This window comes from Gymnoscopelus braueri, assembly GCF_963280865.1.
Source record: "Gymnoscopelus braueri genome assembly, chromosome: 12".
Classification (NCBI taxonomy): Eukaryota; Metazoa; Chordata; class Actinopteri; order Myctophiformes; family Myctophidae; genus Gymnoscopelus; species Gymnoscopelus braueri.
The window spans coordinates 50,674,651-50,695,524 of record NC_137614.1 but is presented as its reverse complement, the minus strand read 5'-3'; the positions used below and the strand labels follow the sequence as shown (position 1 = coordinate 50,695,524).

Sequence of the window (20,874 nt, the reverse complement as noted above, 5' to 3'; positions counted from 1 at the left end):
TTGCAAAGTATCTTTAGATAGCAAGACTCACCGATTCACATTCCACTTCAACGTACCGCTGATAATCCTTCAACTTCTGTATTGTTCAGTAGGAAACAAATGCTTTTCTTTCAAAGATACAATCCAAAAACCGAAAAGAGCGAACTTGAAGTATCACCGGGATAGAGTGGCAGTCAGAGTGCAAAGTGTGAAACTATACACTGTGAGTAGGGTGAAGTTGGTTAATATTTAATAGGATGATGATAAACAATAAAAGATAAGATTGCTCTGGACAGGTTCAAGGTTCAAGGTTTTACTAAAGTTGAGAGACTGCGCTACTGGCGGAATAGAAAAAAAATGCCTGAAGAGTCGAATAGCATTAACCCTTTCAATCCGGGAACCTATCTCTGTCATTTTAGATTTCTTTAGCTATTCAAAAATAGCAAATAGCAGAAGAAGCTCATAGCTTTTAGATCTGCTACTTTTTAAAAAATCATGAAAATGTTTGCTAATCTTTGTATATATATTTTTTTAAAGCAAACATTTGTAACTCAAATCTGTATTTCTGGGGGTCCCTGGAACAAAATATTTTGACATGGGGGGCCGGGGGAAAATACAAATCATTTTGGGGGTCCTTGACATGAAAACGTTTGAGAACCACTGATATTATAGCAACACAAGTTTTTTCAAAAAACTGTTAGGATTTTTTAGAAGACATTTTGTAGAAAATATATATTCAAAGATTTGCACACATTTTCAAGATTTTTCTAAAATAGCAGATCTACAAGCTCATAGCGCAGCACTCGGTGCTGCGCTATGAGCTTGTAGCTATTTTTGAATAGCCAAAGAAATCTTGAAGTGACACAGATGCGTTCCCTGATTAAATGGAGAACTCCTAGCACTATGGACCAGAGCTAGCCAGGGCCTCTATGAGGAGTAGTGTCATGATCCAAGGAATCCAGAGGGAAAAAATGCTGATTTGACATTTTTGGGTTTTACTGTAGATTCTTCCATGGCCTACTGGGAGTGTGTGTGTGTATAAGTGCAAGTTTCCCAGCAATTGAACTCTGTATGTACTGTATATAACAGGGGTGATGCAACTTTGTTGATGTAGAGGGCCACTATATTTCCACACTCACTCCAGAGGGACACATTACACCGTATTTTAACTTTTTTCGCCATTCTGTCACACAAAAGTAAGTAAAATAGCAAAAATAGCCGATCTACAAGCTCAAAACGTGTCGCAGCGTGACGCGTTTTGAGCTTGTAGATCTGCTATTTAAAAAAAAAAAATTATTGGATTAGTTTTGGTAGAGTTCTTTTATGCTATTTTAGAATTGGAATCCTGAAAAGTAAAATTTTTATTTAATTTCAATTCAAATGCATTTAGTTATACTTTATGAACTTAAATACAAATACATTGGACATAAAAAAGACAATAGAATTTTAATACTAGTCATTAAGCTACTAATATAGACTGAAGTAATTAAAGCGGGTCATGTTTGCATGTTTGGAATCATAACAGCTGAAATCAATAATATATCACTAATCCGATATTAACCTGTGGGCCGCATTGAGTGAAGGTGGGGGCCGCATGTGGCCCCCGGGCCGCCAGTTGCCCATGTATGAGCTGAGCTATTTGTACTGATAACGCAGATGACAGGATGTTTGAGCCGTGAGCACCTCAATGGTTGATCGGTTGGAACAGTGCAGGCATCACGCTGTGTGCGAGAGCTATGGACATGATACCCAAAGCACTCCTCAGCGTCCAAAAGGCGTTCTCTGTGGACAGTGGAGTAGGGATGGGTATTGGCAACAATCTCACGATACGATACGTATCACGATACGATTATATTGCGATACGCATCACGATACTTGGGTCGTATCACGATATTGGGATATATTGCGATATATTGCGATATATTGTGATATATTGCAATATATTGCGATATATATAAAAAAAAAGGTTTTTTTTTTTTTTTTTTTCGCGATACAGCGATACAGTATCGCGAAATAAAATATCGCGATATATCGTGATATCGATAATATTGCCCATCCCTAGTGGACACAGACCCTTACATTCACTCACCATATCCAGAATCTGTCATTTCTAGTCGGCCAATAAATCTATGATTGATTGATATCCCGATAATTGTCCTCCAGCCCTGCAGGAGCGCTATGACCAGGAACTAGTGCAGAGACACACGGTCGCCCAGGACAACCAGGGCGCCGGCGCCACGGAGACCGACGGACCAACCAGCACCAACGGAGTCTCTGACGTCACAGCCGGAGGGGCGGAGTCAGCCGCCGAGGGGCGCGATGAAAGAGCTGAACAGGTGAGGAAGAGAAGTCACTATAGAAACACTCTGCTGCCCCTTAGTGGTCTCAATGTGCATGTCACAGAGATCACATACATACAACAGTGTTTCCACATCTTTCTGTGTATTGGGTCTCCAGTTTCTTTTCTCTGAGTTTCTTTTCTCGGAGTTCGCCGAGAGTCTTGTGAGCTTAACCCATTAACCCATTAAGACCTGAGAAGATTCTAGAAATGTCTTCTAAATCCTAAAAAAAATTTTGAAAGAAAAACCCAATTTTTTTTTCCTCGATTTTTCAAAAATAGCAGATCTACAAGCTCATAGCGCGGCACTCGGTGCCGCGCTATGAGCTTGTATATCTGCTATTTTTGAATAGCCAAAGAAATCTAAAGTGACACAGATGCGTTCCAGGTATCAATGGGTTAAGACCGGGAACGCATTGGTGTCACATTAGATTTCTTTGGCTATTCAAAAATGGCAGATCTACAAGCTCATAGTGCGGCACCGAGTGCCGCACTATGAGCTTGTAGATCTGCAATTTTTTTTTTAAATCTTGGAAAATGTGTGCAAATCTTTGAATATGTTTTTTTAAACCGAACATTTGTCATTTGTCAAATGTTCATTTGTCAAACATTTGACAAATCTCTTCTAAATAAAAAAAACGTTTTCATGTCAAGGACCCCCAAAATTGGTCGTGGACCCCCATCTCAAAATATTTTGTTCCAGGGACCCCCCCCCCCCCAAAGCAATGATTTGAGTTACAAATGTTTCACGATTTTTCTAAAATAGCAGATCTACAAGCTTGTAAGTATGAGCTTGTAGATCTGCTATTTTTTTAATAGCCAAAGACATCTAAAGTGACACAGATGCGTTCCCGTATTGAATGGGTTAAACGGTGGCTCTTGTTCTCAACAGAACAAAACGTCTTCACACACTCTGAATCGTGGGTCTTCAAGGGTTCTTTTTTTTGGTCAATCCTAGCATTCCTATTCTGGGGGGAACATTCGGCAAACATATTTGTGTAGAGGGGAAAAAAGAGCAGACTAAGTACAGAGCCAAAGGTCAAGTTGATTAAATATTGAGGGCTTAAGTGGTTAAACACATTAACTCTTTGACTGCCGTCGACGCGTTATCGAGTCAATTGCTACTTTGTCCACTTGGCCGTCGACGCGTTAGACGCGCGTTTGTAATTATTGTTATTTTAGAGAAGATCACGGCCTAATCTTGAATCCGAAGGGAGCAGTAAAACTGTAGCACAAACGGATACGGAAATAATTGATATAACGTCATTCCGTTCCCGACGACTCCATGTGTGTAGTTTTTTTTTCTTTCGCCTGTATGTATATTTTTTTTTTGTCCATTTTTCCGAGGAGACGCGTGTTTCCAACGGCCTGTAGCGAAGGGGACACTAGCTCCGGATGCAATGTTTTGCATCTGGAGCAATAGTCAGAGACTCCTGCTCCGGAAACACACAGTGAATCGATCGATAAATATGGATCTAAACTTTTATGACAACTTTAAAACTACTATAAACACAAAAATCGCTTGAAAATTGCTTGGCACTGGGTGAGTACATTATGAAAATACTCTGGCAGTCAAAGAGTTAACGGGACACACAACACTGGTGATAGATAGTGCTGTCAAATAAGTCTATGACGCTATCTATCTATCTATCTATTTATGAAATGTATGAAAAAGTTTAATCTGTGACACAATTGTATTCATTATGTAGTGGGGGTCCCTGCTTCATCTCTCTCTCTTAGCTAGGGGGTCCTTGGCCTGAAAAGACCCCTGCTCTTAAATTGTAAATGTTTGTGTGTTTTCCAGGCTGAGGCGAACGTGGAGCAGAAATCTAACCAACTCAGTGGTGAGTACGCTCACCACAAATATGTTTCTATTCTACTGGTCTCTACTCAGACTGTGGCTTATTTTATATTTGCCTAATTAACTTAACTGGTCCTCTACCCTCGGCCTACTGCTAATCTAGTATTCTACCAGTTAGTTAACTGGGTCTTTACTCTCTGACTACTCCTTTTATATACTGTAGTAGTACAGTAGTTAGTTCATTGCCTTCCTTCACCTGGTGTGCTACGTGTAAACTGCACAGCTAGAATGACAACCAGCAGTCATTCTCAAGGCCCAGTTTAATGCTGGAAAAACAAGCACAGCGCTACATGCTTGCTTCTTGCTAGGCTGGCTAACAGAGGCTTCAGCACACTGCAGCAGCATCTGGACTGCATTTAGGAAACAAATGGTACATCTACCGTACTAAAATAAAAGTGCTCTGAAAATGCACACCGCCCAACCATCAGATGGGTGGGCTCTTTTGAGATTTTCAAGTGGGCCTTGATCCCGAAAAGGTTGAGAACCACTGCAGTACATCCACAAGTGACAAGCGTAACTTTGCTATGTGTTGTGAGCTTGTAGATCTGAAATTTTCGAAAATATATAGCGACTGTTTGCCTATTTTTTTTTTTTTTACCTATGTTCACCTATAGATTACCGAAGTCCTGACGTCACTGCCAGTAGAGGGCGCATTCCGCAGGTTCATGGCTTTACTTTTTGTATTGATATCCTCATTGGGGAATCTTAGATCGCTTCATATAAGAACTGTGTTCCAAAAATAAACACACCACCCTGGCGTTTTTACTCATATGGATATGAAGCATCGACTGAAGGTGTAAAAGTACACATTACACATTACCCAAAGAGTAACACAATATAAACACTAGAAACGAGTCAAACAACCCAAAGACTACATTTCCCATGAACGCGGCTGTTGTGACGACAGTGATGTCAGACCCGGAAGTAGTAGTTCTTAAGACTTTTAAGGCAGAATTAATTCCATTTTCACCAGAAACAGGCTGTATCAAATATGAATGAATATCATAAACGATGCAGAGCCACCCCTCTGACAGAAACGCCAGGGTAGTGTGTTTATGTTTGGAACACAGTTCTTATATGACGTGATCTAAGATTCCCAAATGGGGATTTCAACACAAAAAATAAAGCCACGAACCCTGGAACAGCGTTCCTCTACTGGCCCTCCACTGGCAGTGACGTCAGACTTCGGTGCTCTATTATGACATGCCTAGAGTAGGAAGGCTAGGGTTCATGTTATTAACTCATTTCCTGCCAGAATTATTTCAGATTTTTAGCTGTAGACTGCCAGCGATTTTTCATTGAAAATTTTTTTTCTCAGGAGCCAAGATACAGATTTTTTAAGTTTTAAATTAACAATGAAGTGGATAGGAGTTTAAATCTTTGATATATCATATCTCCTTGGTCTTTGGGTCTAAAAATAAGAAAAAAACGAAAAAAAAAAAAAGAAAAAAAAAAATCTTTTTTTTTTTTTTTTTTTTTTTTTAATAGAACGCAGATCTGCGTCTTTGGCAGCCAGGCGAGAAATTAAATAGAACGCAGATATGCGTCTTTGGCAGCCAATGTGTAAACATTATAACATTAACTAACTGTAGTTCCTGTCTGTTGAACTAAATGTGGTCCAGATTATTGTAGCGTTCAGCAGTATTTTACCTACGTTTTGAGGGATCTGTCTGCTTGGCTGAGGACAGAAGACCCTGTCCACACCATCAACATGTTCACTTATACAAACCAACTAGGTTTATAGAATAGACAAGAAGATTGAATGTCTGGTTACCCCTACAGTACAGTAGATCAGTGGTTATGGTATGCACTAGGCTGCAGACCCCCATAACAAGTAACAAATGGAGACCTGTAAGGGTCCATTTGGTTACTAACTATATCATAATACCCCCAAGGACCCCTGGGGGTCCCGGGACCCCACTTTGAGAACCACTGCAGTAGACTAACCTACCAGACACAGTTCATGGGTTTATTTTACACCCTGTTGTAGGCTTACACATCAGCTTGGGATCAAATTCACATGATGGGTCATATGATAAAGCATAAGGAAAAACTTTCATTATGAATTATAGGTGCATCTAAAAAAATATATATATATATTAGGGCTGCCAGAATTCGCCAAAAATAATCAACCCATTAACTGCCAGAAGTATTTCTGGCTATTTCTGGCCAGTGCCAGAGATTTTTCATTGAAAAAAAAAAGTACTCAGGAGCCGAGATACAGAATTTTTAAGTTAACAAGGAAGTGGATAGGAGTCTAGATCTTCGAAAAATCATATCTCCTTGGTCTTTGAGTAAAAAAAAAAATATATATATATATATATTTTTTTTTACGTTCACGTAGATCTACGCGACTGGCACGTGGCGGCTTTAAATAGGTTTGCGTAGATCTACGCGATTGGCAGTCAATCAGTTAAAAACCCACGTGGGTTTGATTCATTCGAACCTATCGGAACGTCGAATGTGTATTATTTCGGGGTTTTTTTCATTCGAACCTATCGAATGTCGAATGTGTATTATTTTTAATATAAAATATTGTATGCAGTAAAACGTAATGAAAACACAGCCAAAGTCTATTTCTTTCTCCGCCGGCCACGGTTGGTGCTGAGAAATCTTGCATCTTGCATCGCTCCAATTGTGCTGTGATGGAATTTGGAATAATCTTTACCTCGACATGAAACAGGAAATTATAATCAAACCAATGTATTTGTTTCCAAATTAACTCTCTCAGTGCCACGCCCCGAGATATCCCGAGTTTTTCCCGAGTACCCTCCGTGCCAGCACGAGAAATCCCGAGTTTTTACTTTTGACTGTGTAGCTATACTGTTTATTTTTCATCATCACTTTCGCTTCCTGACTCCTTCAGACTCATTGGGTTCCGGTTTCATGACGCAGATTCCGTTTCCGGTTCTCATTTTTTTCCCGCGGTCATTTTCGGCCAGAATAGGGAAAGTCACGGTTTTTCACACGGTATAAAAAGCGAACGGAGAGGTCCACGTCTACTCTCTTTGGTCTGGGTGACGATCAGTCATCGTAGTCGTGTATCGCATCGTAATTTAGCCCGATCAACGATTGTCGAAAATGTCAACATCCGGTTATGACCGGATGTGACGTGAGCCTGTTTGGGAGGGGGTGAGTGAGCCAGCGAGGTCATCAATGTGTCGATTTGTTGCTCTCTACTGGTAGAACTGTATTATGGGTTTAAACACCCAATCAGATCATTTATTTGAATGAAAAATTACAAAATTACAAAATTAAAAAAACCGCAAATTGCTGGCACTGGGGGAGTACTTTATGAAAATACTCTTGGCACTGAAAGAGTTAAGGTAGGCTACAAGAGAAATGTGACACGGAGGGAGTTTTACCGTGAGGGACAAGAATCCATGCATAGTTTTTACATCGCATTTTCGGTGGTCAAGTCTCGTTGTAAACTGCCTTCACTACCAAATGAATCGCCCGTTTCAGCTTGACCTGTTAACATTGTGTGAGTAAACTTGTGTGCTTTCTAATACCGAGCAACTGCAAGTCAAAAGCCTCCCGACTCCAAGGCAACTGTGTGTGTCTGCGCTGCGGTCAGTGTGACGTCTGTGTGACAGGCAGGCAGGCAGCGAAGCAGCTGATGTATTCTTCGCTGTATGACGGTGTCGTGTGGCAGACACAGCTAATCTACAAGCCCACAACGTGTTGAATCAACGACGCATTGTGCACTTGTAGATCGGCTCGCGTTTGCACGCGGCACCGTCGTACGATTAAGTAAAGCCTTGAGGGGAGACTTTCCCTTCTGCCTCTGACTGACGGCTCTGTGATCTCGCAAGACCAGCCACCGTTTAAGTTTACGTGCGCGGCAGATTATTTTTTTTTTTACTTTTTTATTATGACTTTTTTTCATTATTTTTTTCATTCGAACCTTAATGTTTTATAGTCGAAGGTTCTTTTATTTTTAATATGGCAGCTCACATATACATAGTGGAATAAAGTGTTTTCCCCCCTCCGTAATGTAATTCAGAAAGTGAATCTTGATCATTATGGCATACAGCTCATAAAAATCTAAAATCCGGTATCTTAAAATATATCAAAAGTCCACCTGTAATGAATTAATTCCTTTAATCCCAATAATAATGTAATTTTATTTTAATGAATTGATCTTTTCTTGCATTCATTTATGTCATATTCCTTACCTATTCATATTCCATACATTATAGATGCACCTGTATGCAATTTGTCAGTAGAGCATTGCTGTATTTCCTCAAAATGTTGATCTTAAAGGGATATTTCACTTTAAAAAAAACATTTTATCATCTACTCAGACCTTTGTGAGCCCCCCAGACAGTTTTTAAGTTGCTCGATTCAGTATTTAGATATTTGATATTCATTTTATCAGACACGCCCTCTTCCTATACAAACCCGTTGTAACTTCAAACTCCATTTTAACCATGTTAGATTCATCGAAAACACCCGTCCTTGGTCCTGGTGACTCATACTGCCCTCCTAATGCGTGAGGGGGCCGTGTTTTTCCGATTAATTTTCTCATTTATTTTATTTGATTTTTTTATTGTATTTAATTTTTTCCATTTTCCCAAAAAAATATTAAAAATAAATGAAAAAAGTAATTGAAAAAACACGGCCCCCTCGCGTATTAGGGGGGCGCTATGAGTCACCAGAACAAAGGACGGGTGTTTTTGATGAATCTAACATGGTTAAAGTGGAGTTTGAAGTTACAATGGGTTTGTATAGGAAGGGGGCGTGTCTGATAAAATGAATATCAAATATCTAAATACTGAATCGAGCAACTTAAAAACTGTCTTGGGGGCTCACAAAGGCCTGAGTAGACGATAAAATGACCAAAAGTTTTTTTTAAAGTGAAATATCCCTTTAATGCTTTGGTGAATGGATCCTAACCTGCTGCTGCAGTGTAATTTGTTTCATCATAGTTTAACATACAGATTCATCCTCATATTCATGGATCTGAACAGAAATAAGATTGGATACCATTTATGTGTAAACTGGTTAGTTTGATGACGTATAAGCGCTGATCCCCAGCCTGCTTCTAACTGCAGTAAGCATAGGGCAGCTAGCTGGCTCAGGGCACACACACCCTACAAGCTGTCTGTTACTGCTGACCTCAAAGCTGTAAGTGATTTTCATTTAATTTTTTAATTTTTTAAAACAAATATTTTTTTTTGTTAAAAAGGTAAAGCTCTATATTGATTGTAATAATTGCTATAGAGTATTTGTTGTTGTGAAACAGAAAATACATTTTCAGGTGGGTTACAAAATGTCATCCAGTCAGGAGAGAGAACCCCCCCCCCCCCCCCCAAATAATCATTTATCAGCTTGTTTTCCAGTTCCTTTTTTATCTGATCATTTTTGTTTTTGTGTCATCACTTCCAATGTGAGTTCTCTCTCCTAACTAGGGCATTCACGAATAGTGATTTTTAGCATTCGAATTATTCGACCTATAAGTATTCGAATATTCGATTAATCGATTTGATTAAAAAAAAAATAATAATAAAAAAAAATTCAATGGCATTGATGACTCGACTCAAGGAATGCCAGTTGACGTCACACCAGAGCTTACAGCTGCGTGTCTGCTGTAGAAAAGCCACTAAAAAACAAAAAATCTAAAAATAATCGAATAGTGGTTTGATAGTCGAATATTCGAATATTCGACTATTCTGTTAATGCCCTACTCCTAACTTCACAAAATTGGCATCCTGACCTGAACATGTATTTTCTGCAAAGAGCTGAGAGACGTTACTGATCAAACACTCTAAAGCAATGATTACAATCAGAAGAGCTATTTAACACTTATTTTAACACAAAAAAAGTATCACTTACACCACTTTTAAATGAATACATCAGAAACATTTAACCTTTCAGTTTAACAATTGTTAAAAACCCAAATGATCTCTTCAATCGGGGACGGCAAACTCAGAACACCAAACTGTTCCAGAATCTATAACCCCAAAAAACAACAAAAGTCACCATCTCTTGTACTGTGTGTGTGGCCTAATGGAATGCCCCCCCCCCCACCCCCCCCTGCCCCCCTGCTGTGTGCGGCGCCCCCTTTAGGCCGGTCAAGGGAGCGCGTTGTAGAGAAGATTGTAGCTAAGCAGGAAGCACTAGGCTGGTCGGCTGCATTCTGTACTCCACTAAATCACTGCTTTGGGCCAGAGCTGGAGATGTCACTGACCACAGAGCAGGAGGAGAAGAGGCTGCTCCGCGAACAGCTACACAGCATGGAGGTGAGGATGTGCACGCACGCGCCAACACAAACGCACGCACGCATGCATTCGCGCGCACACACACACACACACGCACACGCACACGCACACGCACGCACGCATGTTAACACGCGCAAGCACACACACAGGTTTGTATACAGGTGCATGTAAAAAAAAAAAAGGTTTTTACCATAATCGCAAATAAAAATACAAAAAGGCTTAAAATATTTCACTTCGTCATGAATCTAGAAAATATGAAAGTTTCACTTTTTGAACATTTCCACTATATGTGTGTGTGTGTGTGTGTGTGTGTGTGTGTGTGTGTGTATAATATATATATATATATTTTTTTTTACATGCACCAGTCTCCAAATAGATTAATAGTTAGGATTGTTTTGTTAGAAATGACATTTTTACCATTTACTTTCTGCCATTTTTAACCCTAACTCCTAAACCTAACCCTAAATTAAACCTAACCATAACCGTAACACCTATAAAACTAACCCTTCAATGCCTGATCCTAACCCTAACCCAACCTGAATCTATTGATTTTGTAAATGTAATAATCTTAGCTCTAAAAAGCTTTATTAGCCTGAACAATGTCCCCATGTGTGTGTGTGTGTGTGTGTGTGTGTGTGTCCACACACACACACACACACACACACACACACACACACACACACACACACACACACACACACACACACACACACACACACACACACACACACACACACACACTCTCTAACAGACTGTACATGCCTCACCTTAACCCGTACCCTCACTTTGTTAAACACTTATGACATTTTCTAACCAATTAAACTGGTTAATGTCCAACATCTGTCCACCAATTTCAGGGACAGGAACATGCATGCACGCACACACAGACACACAGTTACACAACTCAGAGGTTAGCACAACATGCAGGTGAGCACACACACACGCACGCACACGCACACACACACACACACACACACACACACACACACACACACACACACACACACACACACACACACACACACACACACACACACACACACACACACACACACACACACACACACAGTTTAAATGTCTATCTCACTGCTCTCTCGTGTTCTCCAGACTTCCAAACAGACAGAGATCAGTAAACTCCAGGAGGAAGTGACGAAGGTAAAAAAAATATGCTTTTATTAACAATGTGACCAAATGAACGCAGGTTCACGTCATTGAACATGTTGCCCTTTTAATTTTTCCGTTTCATACAAAAAATGTGACCAAACGAATGCAGGTCACGTCATTGAACATGTTAGTCTTTTAATTTTTCCCTTTCATACAAAGATTATGATGAAATGAATGCAGGTCAATGCAAGTAGCGTCATTGCGTCATCAAGGGGCATCATTGTATTACTTGCTTAGTTGACCCACTGTTTTCATAACTACAGCTTATAGAAATAAACAGGTTTTTGTGAAAACTGAAGACTTGAAGGCAGTGTTGATTTCGTCGACTAAAATTATGACAAAATGTTGGTCGACTACCTTTTTTCACTGACGAAAGCTAAATGAAAACTAAATAAAAACTAAGCTAGGATGACTAAAACTAAGACTAAATATATTGACAATTTCGTCAGCAAATAAAGACTAGACTAAAATGTTAGTGAGGGATCTAGTGGAGAAGAGATCCAGTAGCAGTAGAACTAAAAGACAAGTCATTTTATGTTTGGTTGCGCTCGGGTGTTGCGCTATTCGGCTATTTTCAGCATGCAACCAAGTGTAAAATCAGCCATTACTACGCCATCAAGGCACCGCCAAAATAGATTTTAGTCGACCGAATAAACTGTAGATTTAGTCGACTATAATCTTATGATATTTAGTCAACTAAATATGATGACTAAAATATGATAAATGGAATTTTATTCAAAAGACTAAATCAAAGTTTGCTGTCAAAATCAACACTGCTTACAATAAGGATCTTCCCACTGTCTCATGTCAGAAAGCATCTTTGGAAAACAAATCTATCAATATATTAAGTTAATCACTCAAACCGTACATATTTCATTTACCGGGGTCCCCCAGGGATCTGGACTTGATGCCCCTTTTTCACTTTAACTTACAAGCAAACAAATAAATACAAATAAACACATACAACTTTTTGATAGATGAAAAGGTAAGTATATTAAACTTCAGTATATGAAAAGAGCATTTCACTTAAATTATACAATGAACAAGGAAATGAGTAAATATAAAACCCATAAACTGAACAAAATTGTATTTAACCCTTTAAGCCCTATCCAAACATAAAATTGTTAAAAATGTTTGAATAGGGCGTAAAGGTAGGGTAAGTGATAGTTTTTTTTTCTTAAAATGTTAAAGCCCTATATTCTGATAGTAAGCATTGATATAGTATAGTGTTTGTTCAGTAACAGGAGTCTACCTGTCTCTCCAGTTCTTTAATAAACAAAAAATACATTTTCAGGTGCTCCAGTTTCTTTGTGTTATCACTTCTATTTTCACATGTTTATCCTGTATCCTGTTTTATCCTGAGTTATTTGGATAAAATCCTGACATGAAAAAGCATTTTCCATTTAACTAAAGTGCTGGAGGGACGACCCCAGTCTCTAGAAATGATTACTGAACAACCACTCAGTCTCTGAAAATGATTACTATCAGAATACAGAGCTTTTCAATTGTTATTTTAACAAAAGAATAACACACCACATTTTAAGGCAACTGCTGTAGCATTAGGAAGCACCTTGCATTAGACTAGACTAAAATGACTCGATGAGGAAAGGTTAGACTAAAGTATATACTCGCTGTTGGACAGAAACCTTGTATCTCCATATTTCATCTTTTTATATAAATCATAGTATATATATTTTCATGAATAAATGCCCTATTTTGTACTTCATATTTCGTTGAATGTCAGCGGCGCACAAACATCGACGATCTACCAGCGTACCGCATCGGCATCGAGGTGCCCGACAGCGAAGATATAACTACTATATGATGCTATACCCTTCTAACAATGGCTGTGTGTGTGTGTGTGTGTGTGTGTGTGTGTGTGTGTGTGTGTGTGTGTGTGTGTGTGTGTGTGTGTGTGTGTGTGTGTGTGTGTGTGTGTGTGTGTGTGTGTGTGTGTGTGTGTGTGTGTGTGTGTGTGTGTGTGTGTGTGTGTGTGTGTGTGTGTGTGTGTGTGTGTGTGTGTCCTCTAGCTGTCAGATAAACTGAAGAGAAAGCAGGAAAGGTGAGTACCTGTGACATGACAGACAAACATAATGTGATTGGTTAGTAGCATGATAAACATAAAGCAGATGTTCACTTCCTGTCCATGGTCTCTGATGCTAAAAGATAACATTTTTAAATGTGAATTATTCTATTAGATGCTATGTTTTGAAATTATGCTCTGTTCTTCAGTTTTCTTCGTCTCCAGGGAGAGAAGGAGGCTCTCTACAATGACAGCAGGTCAATAATCTATCATTTATAATGCCGTTCTTCTGATTATATTTCATAATGTTAGTGGAGTTAAAGTAATTTGAGTTATTTTACATCAAGTCATCATTTTGTAATTGCTATTATGTTATTAACATAGTCTGTCTGTCTGTCTGTCTGTCTGTCTGTCTGTCTGTCTGTCTGTCTGTCTGTCTGTCTGTCTGCAGGACTAAGATAGACGAGATAAACCAGAGGAAAGAGGAGGAGTTGAAGTCTCTACATATTCGCATCCAGAAACTACAGAGTGACCTCATGACAGCCAATCAGGTTAGACCTAATTCACATGACAGGTCAATCAAACTGGACCTAATTAACCCGAAAACCAATCAGCTTAGACCTAATTTGCACGACAGCAAAAAAACTAATTAACATGGCAGCCAATGAGGTGTTGGACATTCTGAACATGACATCCAATCAGGATGGACCTCATAAACATGACGAGGCTTTTTATGGGTCTGTATCTCTGAACGTGTACAAATGGAACCGATTGGACCCCTATGGGTCCATTCGGTTCCATTTGCTTGTAGATCTGCATTCATTACAGAGTCTGTCACCTTTTTACAAGTAATAATAATAATTATTATGTTCTCATTCATGTATTCTCCTAGTGTGGTAGGACGTTGTCTCTCAAAGTGGGGTCCGGGGTCCTGTGGTAGGTCATTAATTTCCTCTCAACGCACGGGCGCAGAACAGCGCCATCAGCTGGTTGTCAGCTGTAGTGTGTTCGGAGCAATTTTTAACATCTGATGTCACCCGATGTCAACTCCTGACACACAGTCACATGTCTGGACCAGACTGCTCGGTCTATAGAGGATTTAAACATTGAGCTCATACATTATTTACATCACACTTTAACCACTTAAACGCTACACGTATATATACTCTACATAGCATAGCATTTCCCTCAACCCGGAGTCTCTTCTCTAAAAATAGCCACGCTTGTAGATCGGCTATTTTCGCCGGGGATTCTGCCCCAGAATAGGGACGCTAGGGTTCATGTGGTTAACCACTTAAACCCCATACGTTGTAGCCTGGCATGACCACACTAATATCACTGTGTAGATATATGGCCTGGACTCTCTGTGTGGAACCTGCATTTCCAAGGGGCCTCTGGTGATAAACCCGCCCTACATTTGCATACTGGACCCTGATTGGTGCCCCACAACTTCGGGGGCACCAATCACAACCGAGCGGGGCCAGACCCAGTGCAGGATTAACCCATTAAGACCTGAAGCCGATTCTACATGTCTCCTAAATCTCAACAGTATTCTTAAAAACGTATGTTTTTATATCAGTGGTGCTCAAACTTTTTCATGTCAAGGACCCCCAAAATTATGTTTTTGGCCACGGACCCCCATCAAAATATGTTGTTCCAGGGACCCCCCAGAAGTAAAGATTTGAGTTAAAAATGTTCGCTTTAAAAATATATATATTCAAAGATTTGCACACATTTTTTGCTTTTTTTTTTTTTACTTTTTTTCCCCGCGATTTTTGTAACCCATTTTTTTCACCCGGTGCCAATTTCTTAAGTGATCCTGGGCGCTACACCAGTCCCCCCACAGCCTAGGGAGGCCAGGGCTGAGCTCATGCTTCCTTCAATGCATGAGAGCCAACTGACCTTCATGTCACCTGACAGGAGGGAGTTTCCCTGGTTAGACGTAGCGCGTGGAAGGAACACGTTATTCCAACCAGTTCCTTTCCCCATTTCTCCATCAGGCGCCCCGGCTGTCATGGGGGAGGCGGTATAGTGACCAGGATTACTGCATGTTTTTGTGAGGGTATTAACTACCCTAGGAGACACGGGGAGAACATGCAAACTCCACACAGAGTAGGCCCTTTCACCAACGCCACCTAGGGTATGGGCGCTGATGACGCGGAGGAGAAGACGCTCCCACAGCGTCCCCGGCGGGAATCAAACCCAGGACCTTCTAGCTGTGAGGCGACAGCGCCACCGTGCCCCCTATTTGCACACATTTTTTTTCAAAAATAGCAGATCTACAAGCTCATAGCACGGCACTCGGTGCTGCGCTATGAGCTTGTATATCTGCTATTTTTGAATAGAGTAAAATAATGCTTTTTAGCTCAAATCAAAAAATTACACAGATGCGTTCCAGGTCTTAATGGGTTAACGGAAGGGTTTTAAGTGCTGAAGCACAGGTCACCAACCTTGAGGGGGGGGGGTTGCACCCAGGAGAAAGTGAAAGAAGACGCCGAAATGTAGAAGCAGCGGCTGCTTAAGGAGCGCTAAACGGTGAAACGTGGCAGTGATGCGTCAACGCAACGTGTGGCGGTGTAAGCTTGGTTAAAACGGTTTGATGTCATTAGCTCCCTCCAGTATTCTCTAGGGGTTGGTAGGTAGTATAGACAATCATTTTGAGATGTTAGAAAGATAAAGAGGCTTTGGACTCAGAACATGAGTCATTTTTACTAGCAGATCATTTATTCAGTAAGACAAAGTAATGTCTTGTTGTGTTATTGTTTTCATTGCTCAGACTGTAGCTGAACTGAAGGAACAGATACAGAGCAAACACACGGAACATGAACTGGAACTGCACACTCTGAGAGAACAGGTGACACACACACACACACACACACACACACACACACACTCACACTCACACTCACACTCACACGGACCAGGTAACACAGGCTCATATTAGTGCAGGAAGTTGTTATCAAAAGTGTAGTTTTAATTGAAGACGGATGGATTTTGATGTGATGTCAGAGAGCGGGACAGGTTAATTATCTGTTAATGAGGAAAAGGGGATTAGAGGGAGAGAGAGAATCATTTATGTGGAAGAGGACGTATAGAGAGAGAGAGGAGCTGTCAGTCAGGAGAGAAGAGGATGGAGGGTTGAGAGGGGAGGAGTTAAATTAGTTAAATGATAGACGGGGAGAAAAGTGAAGGAGAGATGGATGGACGGATGGATGGATAGATTATGATGGAGAGAAAAGAGAGGAGTGGATAGTGGGATGAGTGAAGACTGGAGTGAAGAGGCAGGCCTGGAAGAGAGGCAATGGAGAGGTACAGAATCAATACAGAGAGAGAGAGAGAGAGAGAGAGAGAGAGAGAGAGAGAGAGAGAGAGAGAGAGAGAGAGAGAGAGAGAGAGAGAGAGAGAGAGAGAGAGAGAGAGAGAGAGAGAGAGAGAGAGAGAGAGAGAGAGAGAGAGAGAGAGAGAGAGAGAGAGAGAGAGAGAGAGAGAGAGAGAGAGAGAGAGAGAGAGAGAGAGAGAGAGAGAGAGAGAGAGAGAGAGAGAGAGAGAGAGAGAGAGAGAGAGAGAGAGAGAGAGGTGTTGACAAACACATATCTGTTAATATCCGAAACCTGATGCTTTCTCCTATAGTCTCTTTGTTTTCTATTTCTATCCTGTTTGCTGTTTTTACCTCTATTTTCCCCTCCTGTTTTACATTTCCTTTTAATATTTGGCAACTTTGTGCTTCTTTCTTTCTTTCTCTTAATCTCTTAATCCCTTAATGTCTTTCATTGCCTACGTGTCTATCTCTCTCTGTGTGTCTTGTCTCTCTGTGTGTCTGTCTCTCTGTGTGTCTGTCTCTCTGTGTCCTACCTGTGGTGATGACACTGCAGGTAGCCAATCAGAGTGCAGTGAGTCAGGAACAGGTGGACAACATCCTGCAAGAGAACGATGCTTTAAGGACAAACCTAGCAGCTCTAGAACAGGTAACACCATACCTAGAACCCTCATCTGGAACCCTAACATAGCAGCACTAGTACAAGTAACACCATACCTAGAACCCTTATCTGGAACCCTAACATAGCAGCACTAGTACAAGTAACACCATACCTAGAACCCCCATCTGGAACCCTAACATAGCAGCACTAGTACAAGTAACACCATAACTAGAACCCTCAACTAGAACCCAACAAAGCAGCACTAGAAGCGGTAACACCATATCTAGAACTCTTATTTAGAAGCCTAACGTAGCAAGTAACAGCATCATACCTAGAACCATTATCCAGAACCCTAACATAGCAGCACTAGAACAGGTAACACCATACCTAGAACCCTCATCTAGAACCCTAACATAGCAGCACTAGAACAGGTAACACCATATAGAACTTTTATGTAGAACCCTATCTAACAGCACTAGTACAGGTAACCCCATACCTATAACCATTATCTAGAACCCTTAGATAGCAGCATAGCATCGGAACGGGTAACCCCATATCTAGAACCCTAACGTAGAAGATGTATATTTATTAGTAACTCAATATGGAACTTATTATGGAACCCAATCTGCAGGAGAACGATGTTCTAAGGACCAATCTGATCGCCCTAGAACAGGTAATAATATCCCGAACGCTGCCTAAAACCCTTACCTAGAACCCTAATTTTAGATCGATAAACCAAAGCTTGTGTGCTCTAGAACCCAGAAAACTCATCTTTATAGAACCTCAAACATAGACCGGCTTCTCTTGACTTGTATAGCTGCTCGGAGAACCCTAAAGAAAGCCTTGAACCTTGTTGGTTATATGGAGTGTACATGAGAGATGTGGAACCACTAGAACTCACCACATCGGAGCCCAAGCAACCTGTTGAATGTTCTCCATCTAGAACCTTTCACTAACCTCACCACATCAGAAGAACTCTTGACTGTTCTGCACATACAACACTAACGACATGTTTTAACCCATTAAGACCGGGAACGCATCTGTGTCATTTTTAGATTTCTTTGGCTATTAAAAAATAGCAGATATACAAGCTCATAGCGCGGCAGCTTGTAGAACTGCTTTTTTTTTATATCTTGAAAATGTGTGTAAATCTTTGAATATATATATATATATATATATTTTTTTAAGCAAACATGTAACTGTCAAATGTCTCAACAAATGTCCTAATTTTTCTGAAAAACTATTATCAGTGGTTCTCAAACTTTTTCATGTCAAGGACCCCAAAATGTGTAAGTATTTGGCCACGGACCCTCATCTCAAAACATTTAGTTCCAGGGGCCCCCAGAATCAAAGATTTGAGTTACAAATGTTCGCTTTAAAAAATGTGCACACATTTTCACGATTAAAAAAAAAAAAGCAGATCTACAAGCTCTATCTAAAAATGACACAGGATGCGTTCCTGGTCTTAATGGGTTTAAGTGGATTAAAAGTCAGAAGTCATGACCAAGGTTTACATTAGTACCATAAGTGTTGTCTGTGTCACCTTTCATTAAACATCCAAACTCATCTACTCTCTACTGCTTGCTGTCACTTTACTGTTTTGGCTCTGCTGCTCTCTACCAATGCATACGCATTAGGGCTGGTAAATTGAAATGAATGAAAATTTATATTCGATTAATTTGATTTTATGTTTATTTTAGAGGGACAATACAAAAAACAATGTATCAAGTTATAAAAACAAACAAAATATGTTTTATTGGATCCGAGCACTTGATACATTGTTTTTTTGTATTGTCCCTGTCAAATAAACATAATAATAAATTAAAAAAATAATATATATATATATATATATATGTTTTTTTTTTTAATATATATTTTTATAATTATAATAATGATATTCAAATATCTGCCAATTTTTAAGACCAATATTCGAATATCATTCCTGAGGAATGTTACCAGCCCTAATATGCATGCATGCATCACTTACACTGTCATAGATTCTAATAAGCACTGCATCAGTGTCGTCTATTGTGTAAGCCCTCTATCAGTGTCATCTAGCAGTCTATACTCAGCTATGGGCGGCCATAGCTGAGTGGTTAGTGAGCCCGCCTAGGGAGCCAGAGGCCCTGGTTGCCCCAGGTACGATTCCAGGCCACGCCAGCATATGTGTCGATGAAATGAAATTTGTCCCTGAGCAAGACTCTTAACCCCTAATTGCTCACAGGCCCTCATTGGAAACAAGCCCGCAAGGACTTTCATGAACGTCCTGTTAAAAGGAATTATCCTTATCCTTATAGTGTATGCACTGCATCACTTCTCTAACTGCCATCTGTTCTATATGCACCGCCTCACTCAGGGGCCGTGTCCTCAGAACGCATCTTTTTGAGTGACGGAGCTCTTTTAGTGACATTGGCTCTATAGGAAAGTGACATTGATTTGCGGCGGCCGCTGGCGCTCTTCTCCCGAAAAGGTTGGAAGTAGTTTCTGCTCGAGGTGCCCAGGGTGCTCCGCCAAAAAAAATAAACGTTGGTTGCCAAGTGCTGGGAAGAGGACGGAGCGCTCCGTGCAGCGAGTCTTTACCATAGGAATGCACGGCGGAAAGGCACCGGCAGCTCTGTGGACAGTTTCTGCGGACACGGTGCCAGAGAGGGCGTGTCCACAGAGAACGCCCTTTGAGCTGCCAACTCCAACCCGATCATTTACAACCCGGCGTTAAATTGTTACTACAACCATGAGCCTAGCCTGGCATTGGCCAGACTGATAACGTGGATTCACTCTCACGTTCCTCCCCGGTATCAGTCTGGACTTGGGCCCATAGGGAGCGAGTATGAGAAATCAGAAAATGATTTTGATGCTTTTCACTGTTGTACGGACAGCAGTTGAAACGCGGTCACTGATTGGCCCGATCATTTTCTGATTTCTCATACTCGCTCCCTATGGGCCCAAGTCCAGACTGATACCGGGGAGGAAAGTGAGAGTGAATCCACGTTATCAGTCTGGCCAATGTCAGGCTAACGGTGCATTATATTGTCATCTATTCTATATGCACTGTCTCGCCTAAATACTGTCATCCATTCTCATCCATCGTCTTGTTTAACCACCCCAACATCATGTACTGTCATCACCAAACTATCATCCAACAGTGTGAGCACTGTGGACAGTGTTTGTTGATTGTGTGTTGGGGGTGTGTGTGTGTGTGTGTGTGTGTGTGTGTGTGTGCGCGTAGATCCAGACAGTGAAGACTCAGGAGTTGAACCTGTTGAGGGAGCAGCAGGCCTCTCTGTCATTAGAACTCCAACAGAGACGAACGGAGCAGGAGAGTCTGTTGGCTCAGAGAGATGACCTCAACTCACAGCTACAGGTACACA

The 20,874-nt window shown here is 40.7% G+C and overlaps 1 protein-coding gene across 3 annotated transcripts in view; it reads left to right on the top strand.

The window, feature by feature from the left end:
- Window positions 1-20,874, top strand: part of gripap1 (GRIP1 associated protein 1) — a 77,655-nt gene that overhangs the window by 20,899 nt on the left and 35,882 nt on the right. Inside the window, exons 7-16 of one of the 3 annotated variants that reach the window (XM_080443455.1) lie at window positions 2,143-2,315; window positions 4,122-4,161; window positions 10,353-10,423; window positions 11,510-11,557; window positions 13,597-13,628; window positions 13,799-13,846; window positions 14,041-14,140; window positions 16,366-16,443; window positions 17,462-17,554; window positions 20,733-20,867. In XM_080443455.1, the coding sequence (XP_080299581.1) occupies window positions 2,143-2,315; window positions 4,122-4,161; window positions 10,353-10,423; window positions 11,510-11,557; window positions 13,597-13,628; window positions 13,799-13,846; window positions 14,041-14,140; window positions 16,366-16,443; window positions 17,462-17,554; window positions 20,733-20,867 (818 nt within the window). Of the gene's footprint in view, window positions 1-2,142; window positions 2,316-4,121; window positions 4,162-10,250; window positions 10,424-11,509; window positions 11,558-13,596; window positions 13,629-13,798; window positions 13,847-14,040; window positions 14,141-16,365; window positions 16,444-17,461; window positions 17,555-20,732; window positions 20,868-20,874 lie in introns of all 3 variants that reach the window. The other 2 variants (XM_080443453.1, XM_080443454.1) reach the window with 2 other exon arrangements.